Source organism: Crocodylus porosus, unplaced genomic scaffold, assembly GCF_001723895.1.
Source record: "Crocodylus porosus isolate Cpor-Errol unplaced genomic scaffold, CroPor_comp1, whole genome shotgun sequence".
In the NCBI taxonomy this organism is placed as follows: domain Eukaryota; kingdom Metazoa; phylum Chordata; order Crocodylia; family Crocodylidae; genus Crocodylus; species Crocodylus porosus.
This window is the reverse complement of record NW_017728906.1, coordinates 12,987,468-13,007,171: the sequence shown is the minus strand read 5'-3', so window position 1 is coordinate 13,007,171 and position 19,704 is coordinate 12,987,468. Positions and strand designations below refer to the sequence as shown.

At 45.6% G+C, this 19,704-nt stretch overlaps 1 protein-coding gene across 3 annotated transcripts in view; it reads right to left on the bottom strand.

Annotated features, from left to right (window-relative positions):
* The window catches only part of IGSF3 (immunoglobulin superfamily member 3), a 139,272-nt gene that overhangs the window by 79,031 nt on the left and 40,537 nt on the right, over positions 1-19,704 (bottom strand). For 2 of the 3 annotated variants that reach the window (XM_019528706.1, XM_019528708.1), the window contains exon 2: positions 13,121-13,498. In XM_019528706.1, the coding sequence (XP_019384251.1) occupies positions 13,121-13,498 (378 nt within the window). Of the gene's footprint in view, positions 1-2,819; positions 2,900-13,120; positions 13,499-19,704 lie in introns of those variants that run through there. The other variant, XM_019528707.1, reaches the window with a different exon arrangement.

Genomic DNA, 19,704 nt, shown 5'->3' with positions numbered 1-19,704 from the left:
ACACACACACACACACACACACACACACACACACACACACACACAGACCCCATCTTCAGATCTCAACATATATTTACAACAAGATTTATTACTATAATCATACAAGCACGCCAAAAAGCAGCCAGCTTCTGTGGCAAAGACTTCCACAGAGGACACTGCTCAAGAAAGCACATTTAAGGGGAAAGTGAATTTGAAATGCATAGTATGCTTGGAAAGAGCCATATCTTCTGTTGCTTCCTACGAAACGTATAGCCCCACTGGCATGGTCCCAAATTCACCTGCACAGGAAGGATGAGTCAATAACACTGGATTTGAAGAAGCGAGTTGAAGGAATCCACATATGGAAGAGCAAACGGCATTTAGTTGTCCCTCCCTGCTTAATACTTTTCTCTCTACAACCTCTCTCCTCATTGTCTTATGCATCAGTCTCAGTTTAAAATCTCTTTTCTCTCTTTTTCCTACTTAGGCTCATTACCTTGATCTTACAGTAAAAGAGATAAAAGCAGGATCTCTCACCAATCACTCCTTGGCAAGGCAGTCAGGATACTGTACACAAGGAATGTGGTATGTCAGCAATGCATTTTAGCATATTAGACCTCCTACTGGAAGACAGATCTGGAAAGCCAAGGCACCTGAGGGAAGATTCAATGAGCAAAGCAGACAAAACAGGCATAGTGGTTCTGCTGTAAGCCTCAAGGTCAATGCATGACTCTGGCCAGCAGGCAGCTTAGTGCCTCCGACCTCAAGGGCACTTGTAAAGCAGAGAAGCATGAAAAAAAAGAGCTAACACAATGGTCCCAAGAGAGCCTTAGCACCTCAGACACCTGCAGGAAACTATGAGTGGTCTGGCTAGAGTCATGCATCAGTGGAGCTTGTGATAGATAAGGCCAGAGGTTGAACTTTGATGCTAGCAAAAATAGCACCCTGCAGAAGAAACTATTTCAGTTTTCAAAGAGTGTTTGAAAGGACCAGTCTGGATTCACCAGGTGGACGACGAGACAAATCCACACTTTGAAGGTGTCAGTTCTAACATTCAGACTCCCACACTTCTCTCTGTGACAGGTAAAAGACATCTGGAATCAAGCCTGGTACAAACCAGAAAATCTGTTCTAAAACCTGACCTTCGGGGTGGGGGGCATTCAGCCAATACATCTTTTATTAATTTATATGTCAAAAAATGCATTTCTAAAGACGTGTTAAAATAAAGTATAGAGATACGTTTAAAAAAAAAAGACCAGTACCCTCTAAAGGAGTGGGGGGCAGTCTTTTGGCAGGCATGCCACAAATTAGGCCCATACCCTCTCCCCAAGTGCCACTCTGAACTCTTTCCCTTACTTGATCTGTTGCTCAGCTTTCTGCTTCCTACCCTGTACTTCCTGCCTGATTTGATGATCTGCTTCCTGCTCCCTGCCTATTTGCCTCTCTGCTGCCTGTCCCATCCCCAATCTGCCATGTGCCACTCACAGAGGCTGCCTAGTAAAGAAACTTTTTTCCAAAAATCTTGTTGGTCTAATAAAAGATATTATCTCTACTATGAGTCCCGATTGCCTAGAGGCTGCCTATGGCACTTGTGGTACCTATGCTGCAGGTTGGCCACCTAGACTAAAAATAATAATAATAATAATAATAATAATAATACGAAACTCCCCACGTTCTAGCGTAAATAAAAAAAAATTCTACCTCCACCAGAGCAAGGCCAGGGGAAAAAAAAACAACAAACAGAACTTTTCTCTTGAGCCCTGAAGGTGACTACCTTCAGGTCCTGAAGGAATGAGTGGGCAAGCGGACAGTCAAAGGGAGATTAGTTCTTCCCCTGGAAGCCCTGCACTGAACAGGCCATACCACCAGCTCCATCTGCCTAACAGAAAAGCATGCGAGAATACAGAATGGGACTGTTAACGGTTAGGGGCATGTTCTAGCTGCACCACTGTAGCTTTAGTTTTATTGTGGTTGTGGGAGTGGAGGAGGGATGTCAAATTATACAATAATAAAAAAAAGCCAGGCATGTAATTCCAATTTGATAGAGTGGCAGATGGCATGCTGCAACAAAAGGGGAATAATTGGGACTGTTTAGAGAGGAAATGAATAATAGGGAACATGACGAAGATACACAAAATAACAAATGGAACAGAGAAGGTAGATGGGATGCTCCTATTTACCTTGTCTCACAATACAAGAAAATGGGGACAACGGAACATTCAACAGAATTTCAGCTTTGTGCTGAAAGGTATTGAAAGGAAGCAGCTATAAAACATTAGGCATAATCAGCTCACAAAACTCACTACCACAGGACATAAGAAAGGCCAGTGGTGCAGCAGGATTCAACCAGAAGCAACTAACATCCACTTATGACAGCTGGATTTGGGTGTCTGGAAGACAGCCGATCCCTCTTGCTTCAGGGCATAGGATTTCCTATTGTCATCTTTGGACGGAGTAGGATAACAAAAAGGGAGTTCTGGCTCTCCAGTTAGGGTGTGCAATATGTAGAGTTAAAGTTTTTGACACCTTCTGAAGTATCCAGTACCAGCCATGGTTTGGTGAGAAAATACTAGAGAAGGACTGGAAGTAAATCTCCATTCAATGTTACAAGTAACAGCAGAAACCCACTCCTTTGCCTTTAACTCCTTTCACTAAAATTCCTCAAAGCAGTTTTCAAACCGTTCGCTCAGGTCTTGCCAAACATCTCTAGCCTGCTACTAATTGGAAAATAGTGACAAAGACCAGTGACTTGCCCAAGTCATGAAACAAGTCCATAATAGGTCAGTGGAACCCAAACAACAGACATTCTAGCCAGAAGAAGACATCCTGGATCTACTTACCATCCAAACTGCTTTGCCCAAGAACCATACGTTGATGCATCGTAGTGACGCTCAGTCACCAGGACCTAGCCCACAAGTTTGTACAACTGCAGTCTGGGATCCTGTCACTCTTCCCTTACATATATAAGGCAGGTAATTCAGAGTCCCTTGCCCTTCATCTGCCAGGAAGTAAAGGAGACAAGGAGCATGAAGGAATAAACTTCAGCTATATTAGCTTGGATGAGATCTCAAATGTTATGCCATTTTACAGCTCTCTTTTCAAACAGGTAATTGTTACAACATTTGGTTCATTGCACTGAAGCCAGCTGCATCGATTCCCACAGCACCAGCTCCTGCCCTGTATGCTGGGGCCAAACTTTTCTTCGACCAGGAAAAAGAAAGTTTTTCAAAAAGGCTTCAGGCCCCTTTTATGTTGCAAATATTACCAACCATATACCAAGTTTCTCCTCTTCCTCTGCCTGTGTTAGAAGTTGGAGAGAACCATAAATCTCCCTCTTATGTTTCCACTTGTGCCCCAGCTGACAATTAGAATAAACTAAGAGCTACTGGAGGCCATAAGACCCATTGGAACATAACAACTGCTCAGCTCCAGAGAACAGCCACGTGTTAATGAGAAGTCAAAAGATACAAAGCAGATACAAACCAGGAGCATGATATTTTTCCTCCTGCTCTGAGTACAGACTGTCCAGGGCGAAGCTCAGCAAGGAGGATGGCAAGACATCCACTGTAGACAGATACATGCTCTCCTCTTTTCTCTGCTATGTCACTCCTTTTACATTTAATTTTGTTCTCCCTGTTTGAAGAACGTGCATGCAAGGCCAAAGAAAACTGCCAGTGTTCTTCAGTCTACAACTGATTAGAGATGTGCTTTGTGTCTAAGGGAACAAGGCACTACATCTATGGAAACTACTGGCACATGCAAATTCTTTCCCCTACTCCCAGCTCTGTCAATGCACCTTGGTTTTGCTCCATCTCATGCTAGCTCTGGGAAGCGTTACAAACCTCTGCCTCAATTCAGATGAAAAGGTGCACTATGTGCCTGGTCTTTAAAGGGCATGCCCTTACAATCTATTTTAATGGACTAAAGTAATTCCTTGTACATGGTTTTTTACCTAGTAACATGTGTCCCACATACTGAATAGCAACCCCCACCTCCTCACTCAACTAACCTGGGAGAAGAAACGTGCCAAACTGGATGGGGCCATATACCATTACTACATAATGAACGGTCCACCTGTCTGCCAATAAAACATGGGCTGGGTGTCAGTCATGGGGGGACTGGTGGTTGGTTCTGTGGCTCTGGGGATGCATTTAAAGGAGATGTCAGCCAACCACAGCAGGAGGAAGCACTCTCTCTCCCAGCCAAACACTGGTGGCCAGTCACGTACCCAGGGACCAGAGTTAGTAATGCAGTGGAGAAGACAAATGCCACATCTACCTCCCACATCCCAAGAACTCCAGACAGTCTAGGACTTAAGGACAAGAAAGCACAGCAGCCAGCAAAATGCATCTGAGCCAGCCTGCGAGCAGTGAACAGCTACAGAAGGAACTAAGGGAATGGGAACAGAAGATGCAATAAGAAAGCCAAGGTCTGCTTCTTCCAGAGTCTCAACCTCTGAATGTCCTATCATAGTACTGTGCTATAATTTGTGATAGGCTTTGAGGGAGAGGCCATGAAGGGTCCCTCACTCCTCCGACAAAGGGAGTGCTGCACACAGGGCTCTTCACTCCTCTCCCTGACCACCTCCCTTCCCCAACAAGCACCAGAGATCAGAGCAGGTCATGAGCCGCAAAAGGGAACGCTGTGCTGGGCACAGAGGATGAGGAGAGAGGGTAGATTAAGAGCCAGTCTGCCCAGGCAAAGACGAGTTTCGTAAGACTTGGACTTCACATTGTCAGTACTACAGGAGAGATGCTCACTGACTACTATTAGCTTCTCAGTTCATGATTAACCCTCATAGGGCTCTCTTGCTTTCACATGGGAGTGACACTCAGGGCATTGTGAATCTATGTTGGCAGTTTTTCCTAATGTTTACGAGATGCTGAATAGTTGTTCCCTCTTCCAGACAGGATCAGTCACTTGGCCTCAGAGAGCTGCTGTTTCACCAAGTAACCTTCCAATTCATCTTTTAATCACTGCACCCTTCAGTAAATCTTGAGCCCCAGCTCCCCAGTTCCAGCCTCAACCATTTTTTAGCAAACATGAAACAATGCAACATACATTAAAGTGTCAAAACAAAAATCAAGCTTTGAGAGAACCCAAGGTTAGAATCAAGCCTCTTATTAAGGAAACTAAGGGATGGCAAGCTTGGGACAATGCCACAAGGATATGGGAAGCTCTTTTACCTTGCCCTCTTGCCAGTGGAGAGGCTGAAGTCACTGGGAGACACTCACTGGTGCACCCCAGAGTTTTCCAGGTCCTCGCCACCCCTAGCTTTTGCAAAAGGAAACTGGAGGAACAACTCATACAGCTCTATGTTTGTGCAGATCAGGACTCTGATACAGCCATTCAATCCCCAGACACAGTCCCAGGTTGCTTAACAGGACACAGCCAACATGTAACACAGGCCAAGGGATACTCCTTATTATGTCAGGATGTCTTTTCAGTGAAGCCACGCAGCTAGGATATTCCTATGCAATGCAGAAGCACAGGTCTGAATGGGAATTGTGAGTAACATTTTGAAAAGCTTTTAAGATCTGTTGAAATCCGATGGGACTTGTGCTCTTAATTCACTTAAGGACTTTTGAAAATCTCTACCCTAAATCTGCTCTGGATAAAAGATTATGAAATAGGTTAGCCTGAACAATCCTGTACCAGCCTTGGGAATTAACAGGAACAGCTTTGCAAAATTCCACTTAAAAGGCAAATATTGGGTTGCAGATGGTATGCCCTGAACTCATAATTCTTTTTTCTGTGTTGCAAGACCTGCACAGATCTGAGATTCCCAAACTTTTGGCCAGCTGACCCAAGCCTGATACAGTATCATCTGATACCTAACACTAGGACTGTGCAAAATTTCGCTAGGGGTTTCGTTTCAAAGTTGTTTTGATGAGTTTTGAGCTCAAAATAGCGAAACTGAAATGAAACAAAAGCCTTTGAAGCAGCTTCGAAATGAAACAAGGGCACTCAAAAATGTATCAAAAGTTTCAAAATGTTTTGAGTTCCAAAGCTAGGCTTACTTGGCTTCAGCACATCCCCTAGCCCTCCCGGGGGTGCGGGCCCCCAGATCTGCGCCAGATGACAGCATGCTCTTGCTACCAGCTGGGGCCAGCTGCAGCACCGATCTTCCTGGTGTTGGGTGCAGGCTGCACCCAGTGCCAGTCCCAGCTGGGAGCAGCAGCCTCCTGTCATCCAGCAGGCAGATCGGGGGCCTGCCTGCACTCCCAGGAAGGCTACGGGGCTGCACTGGACTCCCCTGGGTGTGGCCCCCCAATCTGCCTGCCAGATCACAGGAGATTGCTCCTGCTGCCTGGGATCAGCGCTGGGCGCAGCCCGCACTCAGTGCAGGGAAGATTGGTGCTGTCACTGGTCCTAGGTGGCAGGAGCAGCCTCCTGTGATCCGGCAGGCAGATTAGGGGCCCACATCCCTGGAAGGAATCCGGCAGAGCCCCTGCAGCCCTCCTGGGAGTGCGGGAGGGCCCCCAATCTGCCTGCTAGATGACAGGAAGCTGCTGCTGCCAGCTGGGGCCAGCAGCAGCACCAATCTTTCCAGTGCTGGGTGTTGGCTGCGCCCAGCATTGGTCCCAGCCAGCAGCAGCAGCCTCCTGTCATTCAGCAGGCAGATCAGGGCCCTGCCTGCACCCAGGGGAGGGCTGTGGGGGCTCTGCCGGAGCTGAAGGCCCCTGATCTGCCTGCCGGATCACAGAGGCTGCTGCTGCCGGCTGGGACTGGTGCTGGGCACAGCCTGCTCCCAGCACCGGGAAGGCTGGTGCTGCTGCTGGCCCCAGCCAGCAGCAGCAGCCTCCTGTCATCTGGCAGAAAGGTAGGGGGCCCACCTGCACCCCCAGGAGGGCTGTGGGTGCTCTGTGGACTCCTACCAGGGAACCCCAATCTGCCTGCTGGATCACAGGAGGTTGCCGCTGCCAGCAAGTGACAGTTTTGCTTGTCAACATCCTGAGCTGCAGTTTCCCAGAAACCTCTGCACCTGTCTCCTTGAAACAGGACAGGCCTCATGCGCTCAGAGGGAGCTACCATCCCTGCAAGTTTAATCCGAATCAGGCAAAAAATGACAAAGTTATAGGCAGTTTTTTTACTTCTCCATTATAGCCTATGGGTGAAACATTGAAACAGCAAAACAGCTTCGATGAAATGAAATGGAATAGTGCTTCTGAAATCGAACGAAACTCAAAACGAAACACTGTTCCGTCGAAACTGAAGTCAAAGTGGAACAGTGCTGTTTCACACAGCCCTACCTAGCACCACCCATTCACCTGCATGCACTCTGGCCAGGCCTAAAACCCAGAGAGATCTAAACTCGTCCTATTTTTCCATGCCCCACTGATCTGTAACAGTTGTAGCCCAAATTGCACAGCCAGTAAATAAGCACACAGCCAACTACGAGATAAACAGAGGTACATAAAGACTCATCTATAGGCAGGGAGGATGTAGTTAAAAAAACAAAACCCCAAAGTATCAGACCTACTGCACATACCTAGTGGCAGGAACCATGAAGCCAGATGACCTAATGTCTTTTCTCTCATTTCTAATTTCCTGAGACCTAGGTTGCCATCCTCTATTTTTTCATAAGTTCGCAGCTCCTAAAAGGTAAGCATCTCATAAGGCATCTCATGGGCAAGGCTGGTTCTGGGCCATGAGGAACACCATAAAACTGAGGAGGGCCAGACCCAATTCTGGATTTCCTATAAATAGGGACCTACCTAATTCACGAGAGCTGCTTCTGAATTTTGCAGTCCTGGCATAGTGTCAGGGGCCATTTTTGCGGCAGAGCGTGGTCCCCCCCCCAATGCCTCTGGCTGAGGGGTCCCAGAAGTCCCACCCCTTGGGGGTTGGACAGGATTTTGGGGTCCTTCAGCCAGAGGTATGGGGGGGCTGCCATGCTCCACTGTGAAAATCTCCCCCCCTCATGCTTCAGGATACCAGGGTTTCCCACTTCTATCAGCAGCCCCCTCCCCACCGCAGGGCTCCCTGTGGGTCCAGAGATTTGACAGCAGGGAAGTGGTGCCGCCAGTTCCCCACCACCAAATTTCCAGACCCTTGGCCAGATAACACGAGGCCACAGGCCAGATCTGGCCCATGGGCTGGAGGCTGAGCATTGCTGAAGTAAACCATCAAACATGGATAGTATGCCTTTAAAGTCAAATAGTACAGCAATAACAAGTTGAAGCATCTCGGCTTTGCAGCACAAGGCACTAGTTCAGGCAGAGAGAGAAAGCACATTGCAATAGCTTGTGGTGCACAGTTACTGGGATGTGTTAGTACGGCAAGACTTCACAATGCCAAGTCATACAGTAGCCACCTGTCCAATGAGGCACTAGAGTCCCACCTAGCCCCAAGGCCAGGAGGCTCTAGCTCCCTCCAGAGCCCAATCCTTCCCCTAGGTACTGGGCCAAGCCCTCTCCAGAACCACACTGCCTGTAACTAACACAATCACACTGTCCCATTATCAGTCATCTGGAATTGCAACACTGCTACGGAAGTCAGAAGCCCACACTATGCAGCTTTTGAATCCCCACCACCTCTGTCCATTTCACATGCAAAGTGATGGAATAGAAAGGCTAACAAAACCTGTCTCCATCTAGGCCAGTGTTTCTCAACCCATGGGTCATGGCCCAAAAGTGGGTCGCAAGAATATATGAGAGGGTCGCAAACAAACTTTAAAAATGGATTCTCCTTTAAAGGAGAAAAACATGGGAAGCTGTGGCTTTCCCCTTACAGGCTGGCAGACCTCTAGCCTGCAAGGGGCTGCTTGGGGTCCCCCATGCCCTGCACACTGGGGGGCTGGTCTTCGATGCTTACATATAGGTCCCGGTACAAAAAAGGTTGAGAATCACTGCGCTAAGCCTTACCGTTGCTTTAAAAAAAAAAAAAAGCCACTGTGCCTAATCAGGGACTTAAAATTTCATAAATGGAAGAAAGGAAAAAAAAAAAAGTTTGATTCTACTGAAAACATGAGAACAATAACTAACTCAGAGTTCAGCGGCTCTTCCTGACTGAGTGTGCTTCACTGCTGCGTGGGATGAAGGGAAGAGGACACACACATATGCTACTAAGAAGCCTCACTAGAATCCTCAGTTCCAGAAAGCCAGAAGCAATACCCCCCCCATCGCCAGAGAGTCACTGGCCTGACTCAGAGGGAGTTCCCTCAGCTCAGAGGGGATTTTCTTCATGCTACCTAGCAGAATAGTGGAGAAGACTATTTTAGAGGGGAAGATCTCTTTCTTCCCCCCCAGCCTTCTTCCTCATTCTGCTCTGTCTTCAGGCATGTGAATCCAGGGTGAATCCAGGTGCTCCAGCATTTTCCACTTGACAGCATGGGTATCTGCTAACTCTTCTATGCATGCCCAGAGGTAATTAAGCTGCTCTGAAAACAGTCCCTGCCTTGATCCATGACGATACTGTATTTCACTCGTCTCCTTTGCAGAAATTATAGAACTATATAGTCCTATAGGTGCTTGCTCGACCTTGAGCCCAATGTCACAAGAAGCAAGTTGCAGGTTCTAGACCAAACCAAACCTTTCAGACAGATGAGGGGTGGGGAAGTCCTATGAAACACTAGGATTCCTGTAATCAACTCTTGTAGCTTTTGGCACTAGTACCCAAGTAAATTAGCAGAGTACACACACAAGTGGTGGGTCACCAGCATCAGTGAAAGCACAACTCGGATTTTAGCCCATGCCACCAGCCAGGCCAGTGAGCCAGGTTTAAAGAATCAGACTTGGACAAGAGGTTTGTTTGCAAGGAAGATCCAAGTAAGAGTCGAGGTTAACTGTGCTATGAAGACATGCTCCAACTGCTGCTCTAAGAATTACAGCCATGACTGAGTGCTAAGGCACATCAGAGGCTACGTCTACACTACCCAGTTACTGCAACTGAATGGTCTGGCCCAGCTGTGAGCAAGCTCACTGCAAAGCCAGTGTTTTGTTGCTGTCCCTTCGCTCCTTCTGCAATGGCCAATGTGCCTGGGGACCTATGCCTTAGTTATTTGTGCCCAGTCAACTGGATAAGAAAGATACAGAAGAATGTAACTGTCCTTTGCTTTGGGTAGCTGTTGGAGGGGCACTGGTGGGCTATTAACCTTTTGGTAATATGTCCTGTGAACTCCCTATAAAGTGGGTGGGTTTGGGCCCAAGTTGAAGTAATTGTATCCAAGCTCAGTGAGAGTCCAGGCTCACAGCACCTCCAAACTCAGTCAGGGGTGCTACAGTGGGCAGTAGAGGGCTTAAGGCTAAAACCCAAGAAAGAAGCAGGTTAACTAGGCAGTGTAGATATATTCAGTACAGACTGGAAACATTCTGAGGGCCTGCCTGTGAGAAATATCTGGTCCCTAGAAGTAGAGTGTTTTAAAAGAGTAAGACCCATAGGAATTATCAACATGGGGACACAATGGAAAATTAATCCAAATTTTGAAATGGATGGGTTAAACTGCAGCCAAAGAGCCATTCAGAATCACAGTGATCCTAATTTGAGTTAGGTTAATTCACTTCTGAAAATTCACTTTTGAAGCAAATTAAGGCCACAGGAAATTCTGCAAGAAAGAGTCATGCAGGGGTTTAATGCAGTTTAACTAAACCTCTAAAGAGTTAGTTGGGATTCATATTCTTGACTGCCCCTACCATGACAAGCCCCAAGGTATATGTTCTCAAAATACAGCTCAAAAACAACATTTACTTAAGAACCAGTTTGCAGACACTTATAGGATAGTGCTAGAAGCAGGTTAGGAAAACTTTTCTAGATCAGCAACTGAGGATAGCCTATAACACTGCATGAAAATGCTGACTACTCACTATACAAGCTGCTGACCTGCACTTAACAATCCTAGAAGCACTAACTCATAGCCCTGATGACCTGTGACTGAAAGTGATAAAGTGTCCATTTCTGGCTCCCAAGGAAAAGAAAGAGCCAATTGTCCCACATGCACTACTACTTTCCTGCCTGCCTTCTGTGGCTCCATTCAGCCTGCTGAGCTGCACAATTGGCCTTCAGGAAGGGAACTCATGGCCAATTCATACATATATCCCCTCCTGCCCTTTGGGGAAAACAATCACTGTTTAACAGCATTCAAAATGGAAACAGAGCCCAGTGCTTGTTAACCCAAGGTCAAATCCCATCAGGCAATGCAGGATGGATTGTCAGGAGCAGGCAAGCTTCTCCTGGGGGAAGAGGACAACCTTTTACAAAATGAATGCATTTCAGCTACATTTCTCTTCCCTTAGTACTTGGGTGTCTAGGGACAGTTTGCATTCAAAATGGAAATCCGTGCTCTGCAGGAACTCATCTGCTCCTGCTTCCTTTCAAGACAGAACCTTGTATGTGTGATGTCTCCTTGTAAAGAAACCATAATAATTATGATGACAGAGAATTGAGACTTCTGGTGAGGAATACATATCAGGGAGTTTGGACAGAAATAAAATATGATTTTTGGTTGCTTTTAAGTATCCCACAAGAATTCAGGAAACAACAAAAGATACAAAGTGTGGATTGAAGAACATTTTCCAACGAGAACAACTTTCAAGGTGTCCCCTGAATACACTGTTTAACACTGTCCTCTGAATTTTAGCTTGAAAGAAGACACAGGCCCATGCAACAAGCATCTTCATGATCACATAAGCTGAATATGCAACATGAGAGCTGGACCCCGATTATTTACCTGACACCAGTGCTAAGCAGCCGATCTTCACAGATGGACTCCTCTAAAATGCCATGCTATGCATTTAGGGGATCATGCAATGAGTCAGCAATAAAGCTTTGTCATTCTACTGTATCTTTCAGCATAGGACCTCAGAAATATTAAGTCAAAATACTCCTATGAGCCAAGTCTCTGTTATCCTCATTTCACAGATGGGAAGCCTGGCACACAGCATATAAATGCTCACCCAAGGTCACAGTGCATGATGGGAACAGAGGCAGAAAGAGAATGCAGGTTTCCTCAATCCTCGTTTCTTGCAGCTTGTCAGACTATATCACACCACCTGCTCCTAACGTAGCCTACACCATGGGCAGGAAAAATTCAAATCTCTCTCCACCTCAGCCCACCAGTTCTGTTACCCTACTATTCATTATATAAGGGAAGGAGTACAAGGAACGGATTAAAGACTGTGACTTGGAGAGTCCTGCACTCTGGTTTCCACTGCCAGCTCTAAAAAAATAAAAATAAAAAGATTAACTGAATGGCTCAAGAAGTCACTTGGGACCAGGTCTACAAGATGTGCCTGGTTTTTATATGCCAGGAAATGCTCTGCAATAGCTTTCCAACTGGACACTTCCAAAGAAGGCTAAGCTCAACTGCCAAAAGGCATACTTAGTGAGGATTCAGGGCATCCACCTGGTGAGCTACTGCAGATTAGTCATTGATTTTAAACTCACACTGGTGCTTATTTCCTAATTGCCTCCCTATGTAGAGAAGCCTTTAAATTTGATGCCATGGTTTTCTCACCTATTGAATTTGGATAATGCCAGTCCAAACCTGACAGGGATGTTCTGAAGCTTTACTTGCTTCTATTTGGGGGAAAAAAAATCTCAGGAGTTTTTTGTCTGAAAGGTGCAAGGAAACATCAAGCAATGGACCAACAAGATTATAAATAAATACAACTGCTCTTTTGGATTCTTCTGGTCCAGAGGAATATGCATTGCTGCCATGGTCATCCACAAGCAGCCCAGCCACCACCACATCCATCTCAACATCACCTTCTGCTTCAGACCTTGCCTCTCTAATCACTTTTTTTTGCTCATTTAGCAATTGCTTCCTCCCTTTTTTGATGCACTTTCTTGCCACCTCTGACCCCTCTGCAGCTTCTGCCATCTGGAACAACCTTCCTGTCACTATGTGTAAATCAATGACATGTCTGTCTTACTGTCAGTTGAGACTTGGAACTCTTGGTTCCTCCTCTCTTATTGGCCTTTTCACTGCACATTTAATTTATTTTGGTTTGTCTATGCGCTGTTGTTTTGGGCTCCATGCTGTCTGCTCTCTTGTATTTTTAAGTTATTAAAGACTATTGTGACAGTTTGCATGGAAAATTTAACGCAAGGGCCTTACTGAATTCTAGCACGTTCAGTTCAGGAGAAACCCAGTATCCAGTGAGCAGGGTTCCAGGTAGCCAAGTTAAAGCAAACATCTTACCCACAAGGTCCATCTTGGCACTGTAGCTCCCAAAGTACCTCTCATCAGTGTTGGGCGTGTGGCACTCATACTCGCCAGCGTCCCGGTCCTGGAGCTCAGTGATGTGCAGCAGGACAGAGTCTCCTTGAACCCTCTCCACATAGATCTCCCTGTTGCGGACACGCTGAGTATAGATGGCATAAGGGAAGGAGGGGTCCATGGTGCTGACGATCTGCACTTCCCGCTCTGGGGCAGAGGGCAGGTAAATGGACCACTGGAAATTCTGTTCTGAAGGTCCCTGATAGCCACTGACCTTGCACCAGAGAGTGATGTGAGAACCCTCGGTGCGGTACAGGGGGCCCTTCTGGACGGTGACCTGGCGCTGTGCTAAGGCCATGCCTGCAAAAAGAGGAAAGGCAAAAGTTACTTTAGAAAACCATAAGCATTTTGCAGACTTTGCTACTTAACAAGTATTATTTTACACATGCAGAGGGCACCTTTCTCTCCAATATCATTCAGTTCTCATGATTGCCTTAAGAGATACTCCGAAATCACTCTCACCAAGTAGACAAGCAGGTTGAGTATGAAGAGGGACTTGCCCAAAGCTAGAATGAAGCTGGTCCAGGAACAGGGCCCAGGTATCTTGGCAGAGAACTCAGTGGTTCTCAACTCTTTTAGCAATCCTTCTTTTGCAAATTGTTCTGAAAGACCACAACAGCCAGAATGTTTTGACACTCTAGATTCCTATTTGAAATCCCTGGGTTTGTCTTGCGACTCACGTGTAAGTGTTTGCACACCTAGCCACACAGAGCAGCACACGGCACCCTTAAACAGATCTCACGACACCTCTGGGTGCCACAAGACCTTGATAATCACTGCTTTAACCTCCCTTACTCTCAGCTGCCTATGTTGTACAACTGCACCCTGTAAGCCATTAGTGACTTAAATATCAAGAGCCTAAACCACAGCACATTGAGCTCTGTCATAGCTACCTCCCAGCTGCTTCAGGAGATGCTGACCAAAGGAAAGCATCTTAAAAGGAGCTACATGAAAAGAGGTTTTGATATGCATTAAGTGCTTTTCCCATAAGGAGCCAGACACAAAAGCACGATCCTATTAAAATAGGAAGTAAGGCCTGCCTGAAAATGAAGCTGAATAAGCCAAATTCACTGTCCAAGTAAGGTCAAAACCAAAAAAAGTGAATAGGCATGATTAGACATGTCAAATGGAAATATTTAAAAATCATAAGGTTTTTTTAGTGTCTTTTTTTTATCTTGGCTGTGAACCTTTAAACAGAAGAGTGGCACAGAGAGAAGAAACAACAGTATAGTACTTAATAGCACAGTAATAAGCACCTAAAAATACAACTGCTTGAGAGATGGTGAGGAAGGCAGAAGAGAGGCTTTTTTTGCCATTCGATTATTTGTATTCCTTGTCCCAAATGCAGCTGGAATGGCAGGTAGTTTAATGACTAACTAGTATTTGAGCATTTTGAAACAAATCATTTCTTCTTTGAACGAACAGCATGGCAATAGCTGTAAAGAACAAGGCAAATGCAGTGAGAACTATTTCAACACTTTTAGCATCCCACATGAAAAATTGACCAGTTTAAAGCTACACACCACCAGGATGCACGAAAGAAAAGCATGTACGGGAGAGAGAGGGGCAGAGGCAATGTGACTAAAGAGTAGTTACTGTTTTAATGCCTAAAGATTAGTAAATGAAAGCACATCTGACACAACTCATTAGCTAAAACTAGCTATTCCTCTTCCTCCCAGCTCTCTAGTCTCCAGAGCTCTCAGATGACCATGTTGCTGTCAGAAAACATTAAGATGGCTTGAAAACCTCTCCACAGAACCCAGGTAACGTTTTGTCATGCTGAAAAGCAACCCAGAGGAAGCACAAACAAAAGAGAAGAACAAGAACGATGCAATTTTCACTTCCTAGCCTCTGCCCTTTTGCACCTAGACTTCTGCTGTTCTACTGTCATGTGCCAGCACAGAACCCATTACAATATTTAGGAGCTTCTTTCCCTCCACTCCTTTGGGCTTCTAGGTTATAACAGCAAATCTCTTGTGGCTACCTCTTCACTTCATCTCTGCAAAGAAAGCTGTTAAATGCCCATACATTCACAAAATACAGGACTTCGTCTCTCCTTCCCCAAACCCAATGTATCTTTTCCAACCCCTTCCTCTTACCACTGCAGACAAAGCATGGAGAATCTCCAGTTTACAGCAATGATTTTTAATATCTTTTGCATATTAGTGGGTTCAATACCGTGGAAACGCACAGGCTCAGGGGCAATCTGGTGGCCACCTACAAGTTTATTAGTGGCGTTCTCCAGGATCTGGGGGAACATCTGTTCACCAGAGCGCCCCAAGGGATGACAAGATCGAACGGTCACAAACTCTTCTGCGACCGTTTCAGGCTGGACATAAGGAAATGGCCTTCTTCACTGTCCGAGCCCCCAAGGTTTGGAATAGGCTGCCAGTGGAGGTGGTTCAAACACCCACTTTGAACGCCTTCAAGACACTTTTGGATATTTATCTTGCTGGGATCCTATGATCCCTGATGACTTCCTGCCCCTGGGGCAGGGGGTACTGGACTCGATGATCCTTCGGGGTCCCTTCCAGCCCAAATGTCTATGAAATATATGAAATACCCAGCTAAGTGACAAAACAGCAAATATCACACACAAAGGCCTGTCTTCTCTTATTGCATAAATCAAGACGCAACTTTGAATAGTGGGATGAGGAACTACAGAAAAAAGGCTGAAAGGAATTTCAGGTGGGGAGCTAGCCCATCAGGATGGGATCAATGTAGTTGAAAATACACAAGATAAAGTACTTTTTGTCCTATCCTCTGTGAGCACAGAGAACAAGTGATTACCACTGTCTTTATAACAACCCTTGTGTTTTTATTCTCTACAGTACCACATTTACTAGAATCCAAGATGAGGTTTTCCCCCTCTCCACAGTCAGCTTGGGAGAAAAAAGCTCCCCCGCAATCTTGGATTTGAGTACAAGGTGAAGATAAGGGCAGATGGCTGCTGTGGTTCCAACTTCTGCTCCAATCCAAGGGCAAGGACAGGGTCAGATTTAGAGGTGCAGCAGTTGCCTGGCCCCTTTCTGCCTGCTTCCCCACCCCGCCTCACAGCCTTTGCACCCCTGGCACCCGGCCCTGCTGCCTCTGTCCATCCCCACCGCTTACTGTCAGCTACAGCTCCTGCCCCGTTCCAGTCTGAGGGATAGAGCACATGGTACCCCCCCAAGCAGTTCCTCAAGTCTAAGGAGGGGTGCCTTGAGTCTTGAAAGGTTGAAAACCACTGGAGCCGAAGAATCACTTCCTATGACTCATGTATGGCATTCCTGTTAATACATCCCAGTATGCTATTAGGGTTTTGTTCTTTTTTTCTCTGCAACAATACCACAGTGTTGACTCATATGTAACTTGTGATCTAATATAACCCCCAGGTCCTTTTCTGAAGTACTGCAGCTGAGTCAGCCACTCCCCATTTTGTATTGTGCATTTGATTGCTCTTTCCTAAGTGCAATGTTTTGTATTTGTCTTTTATCGAATTTTATCCATTCTTGAGTAATCTTGGATGAATCCCATGATGCCCTGATGATCTGAAGACATTCACATAATCTTTAACCTATTCTTTCCCTATTTTAGGTTAAGTATCTATCTACTCCCTGGCTGCTAAGTGTGCTGATCATCTTAAGAGTCGACCTTTTTCTTGTGAAAGCTGAAATAGAAAGGCATTAAAAACACTTTTGCCTTCTCTGCATTATCCATTATTAGCATCACTTCCTTATTCAGTAAGGAACCTACGTTTTCCTTGCTCTCTGCCTTACCTTCACATGTGATCTCTTGTCAGTTACATGCCAGCGTACAATATAAAGAAAAGGTAACTGAAATCCACCACATGCTATATGGATTACAAGTAACCTTTGGGCTTATAGCTTGATACCAGCAGAACCTTCACAGGCCAGTGGTGAGAGCCTCCAAATTATACTTTTCTTTCTCATTTGCTGCTACAACCAAAGGCTCTAGAGTTTGGAGACCACAGGGGGTGCTCAGCTGTTATTGCTTTACCAGCAGCATGGGCAACCAACCACCCTGGCTCCTCCTACTGTTTACTTGTGACCATAAAACAGCAATAAGCTGATTTAAAGCAGTTGCAGAATAATTGTGTTTAATTTTGTGGGGGTTTTTTTAAATAGTAACATTCAATTTTAGAGGAGACTGCATTCCTTCAAAATAAAGGACTGAGGTGAAAGAGGCAGTCCGTCATCAGAAAACACACTCCATCAATCCCCTTCCTCTGGGCATCAGAGTCCAGAGATGACGTTTTCCCAATAGAAATCTTGGATTGAAGCCAAAAGAGACTGTTCTTACCAGTTCTAAAACAAATTGTGAAAAATGGCTTAGCACATCCATCAGGCCATGCAATTGAACAGATGGAGAGCGATTCAAATTATTAACTTGAGCTCAGCTCACTGATGCTCCAAATTATGTTTCTTTTTCCTTTTTATGAAAGAAAGTGATTTAAGGGGAGGAAAGGAAAAATTAGTATATCTGAAGCTCACAGGGACCCGACAGACCATTGTCAAGGTTCTTATGCTGTTTATCATGCCAACATCTTTGTTCCAGTGGTGGGGTGGCATGTTACACTGCCATGAGAGCAGGGATCCTGGTTTTCCCCGATTAAAAAAAAAAGAAATGCAAATTCTTTGATAAAAAAAACAAAACATTTAAAAAATAAATAAAATAAATCACACATTCTCTGATAAAAACCCCCAAATCCGTGATTAAAATGAAAGGCCACTACATACATAGGTATCAGTTGAACATAATGTTTTCTCAATATATTTACAAGTTTAAAGCAGTTTGGAAGCTTACCAGTGCCTTAATCATAGAATCATAGAAAATTAAGGTTGGAAGGGACCTCAAGAAGTCCTCTAGCCCAACCCCTTACTCAAGGCAGGACTAGCCCCAACTAGATCATCTCTGCCAGGGCTTGGTCTCGCCTGGTCTTGGAAATCTCCAAGGATAGAGATTCTACCACCTCTCTGGGTAATCTGTTCAGTGCTTCACCACCCAGCAAGTGAGAAATTCTTCCTAATATCTAACCTAAACTTCCCTTGCTGCAACTTGAGACCATTGCTCCTTGTTCTGTCATCTGCCACCACTGAGAATAATCTAGATCCATCCTCTTTCAAACCCTGCTCCCCTTCAGGTAGTTGAAGGCTGCTATTAAATCCCCTCTCAGTCTTCTCTTCTCCAAACTAAATAAGCTCAGTTCCCTCGGCCTCTTCTCATAAGTCATGTGCCCCAGCCCCTCAATCATTTCTGTTGCCCTTTGCTGGATTCTCTCTAATTTGTCCACATTCTTTCTGTAGCGAGTGGCCCAAAACTGAACACAGTACTCTAGATGTGGCCTCACCAGTGAATAGAGGGGAATAATCACTTCCCTTGACCTGCTGGCAACACACCTACCAACGCAGCCTAGTATGCGGTTAGCCTTCTTTGCAACAAGGGTACACTAATGGCTCTTATTCAGCTTATTGTGCACTGTGATCCCCAGGTCCTTTTCTGCAGAGCTGCTGCCCAGCCACTCAGCCCATACTGGTGCATGGGATAGCTCTGTCCTAAGTGCAGGACTTTGTACTTGTCCTTGTTGAACCTCATGAGATTTCTTTTGGCCCAATCCTCCAATTTGTCTAGGTCACTCTGGATCCTAGCCCTACCCTCCAACCAGTATATGTGTGCAGCAGCATATACTACTCCCCAAGCTTGGTGTCACCTGCAAACTTACTGAGGGTGCACTCTTTGCCATCTTCCAGGTTGCTGATGAAGATATTGAACAAAACTGGCTCCAGGACCAACTTCTGGGGCACTCCACTTGATACTGGCTGTCAATCAGACATCGAGCCATTGATTACTACCCTTTGAGCCTGATGCTCCAGCCAGCTTTCTATCCACTTCACAGTTCATTCATCCAGCCTGCACTTCCTTAGCTTGCATGTGAGAATGTTGTGGAAGACTGTAAACGCCTTGCTAAAATCTAGGTATATTATGTCCACTGGTTTCCCCACATCCACAGAGCCAGTCATCTTAACGTAAAAAGCAACCAGGTTGGTCAGGCATGACTTGCTCCTGGTGAATCCATGCTGACTGTTCCCAATCAGCTGGTTCTCCTCCAAGTACTTTTAAATAGAGTCCCTGAGGATCTGCTCCAACATTTTTCCTGGGACCAGGTGAAACTGACTGGTTTGTAGCTCCCTGGATCCTACTTTTTCCCTTTCTTAAATATGGGCACTACATTTGCCCTTTTCCAATTATCCAAGACCTCTCCTGATAGCCATGAGTTTTCAAAGATTAGGGCAAGTGGCTCTTCAATATTATATTCTGTCACTATAATGAAATAAATCTTAAATACGTATAAATTTTGGTATTTGATTTGGGGGTTTTATCATGGAAAATCAGAGCTCTCCCTGCCCTCTTAGCTCACAGAATGCAGGTCCAGGCCCCTCACACCCAAGCCACAGCTCCCAGCCCTGCTAATGCCCCTCATTCCTACCCCCACAACCCCCCAGCCC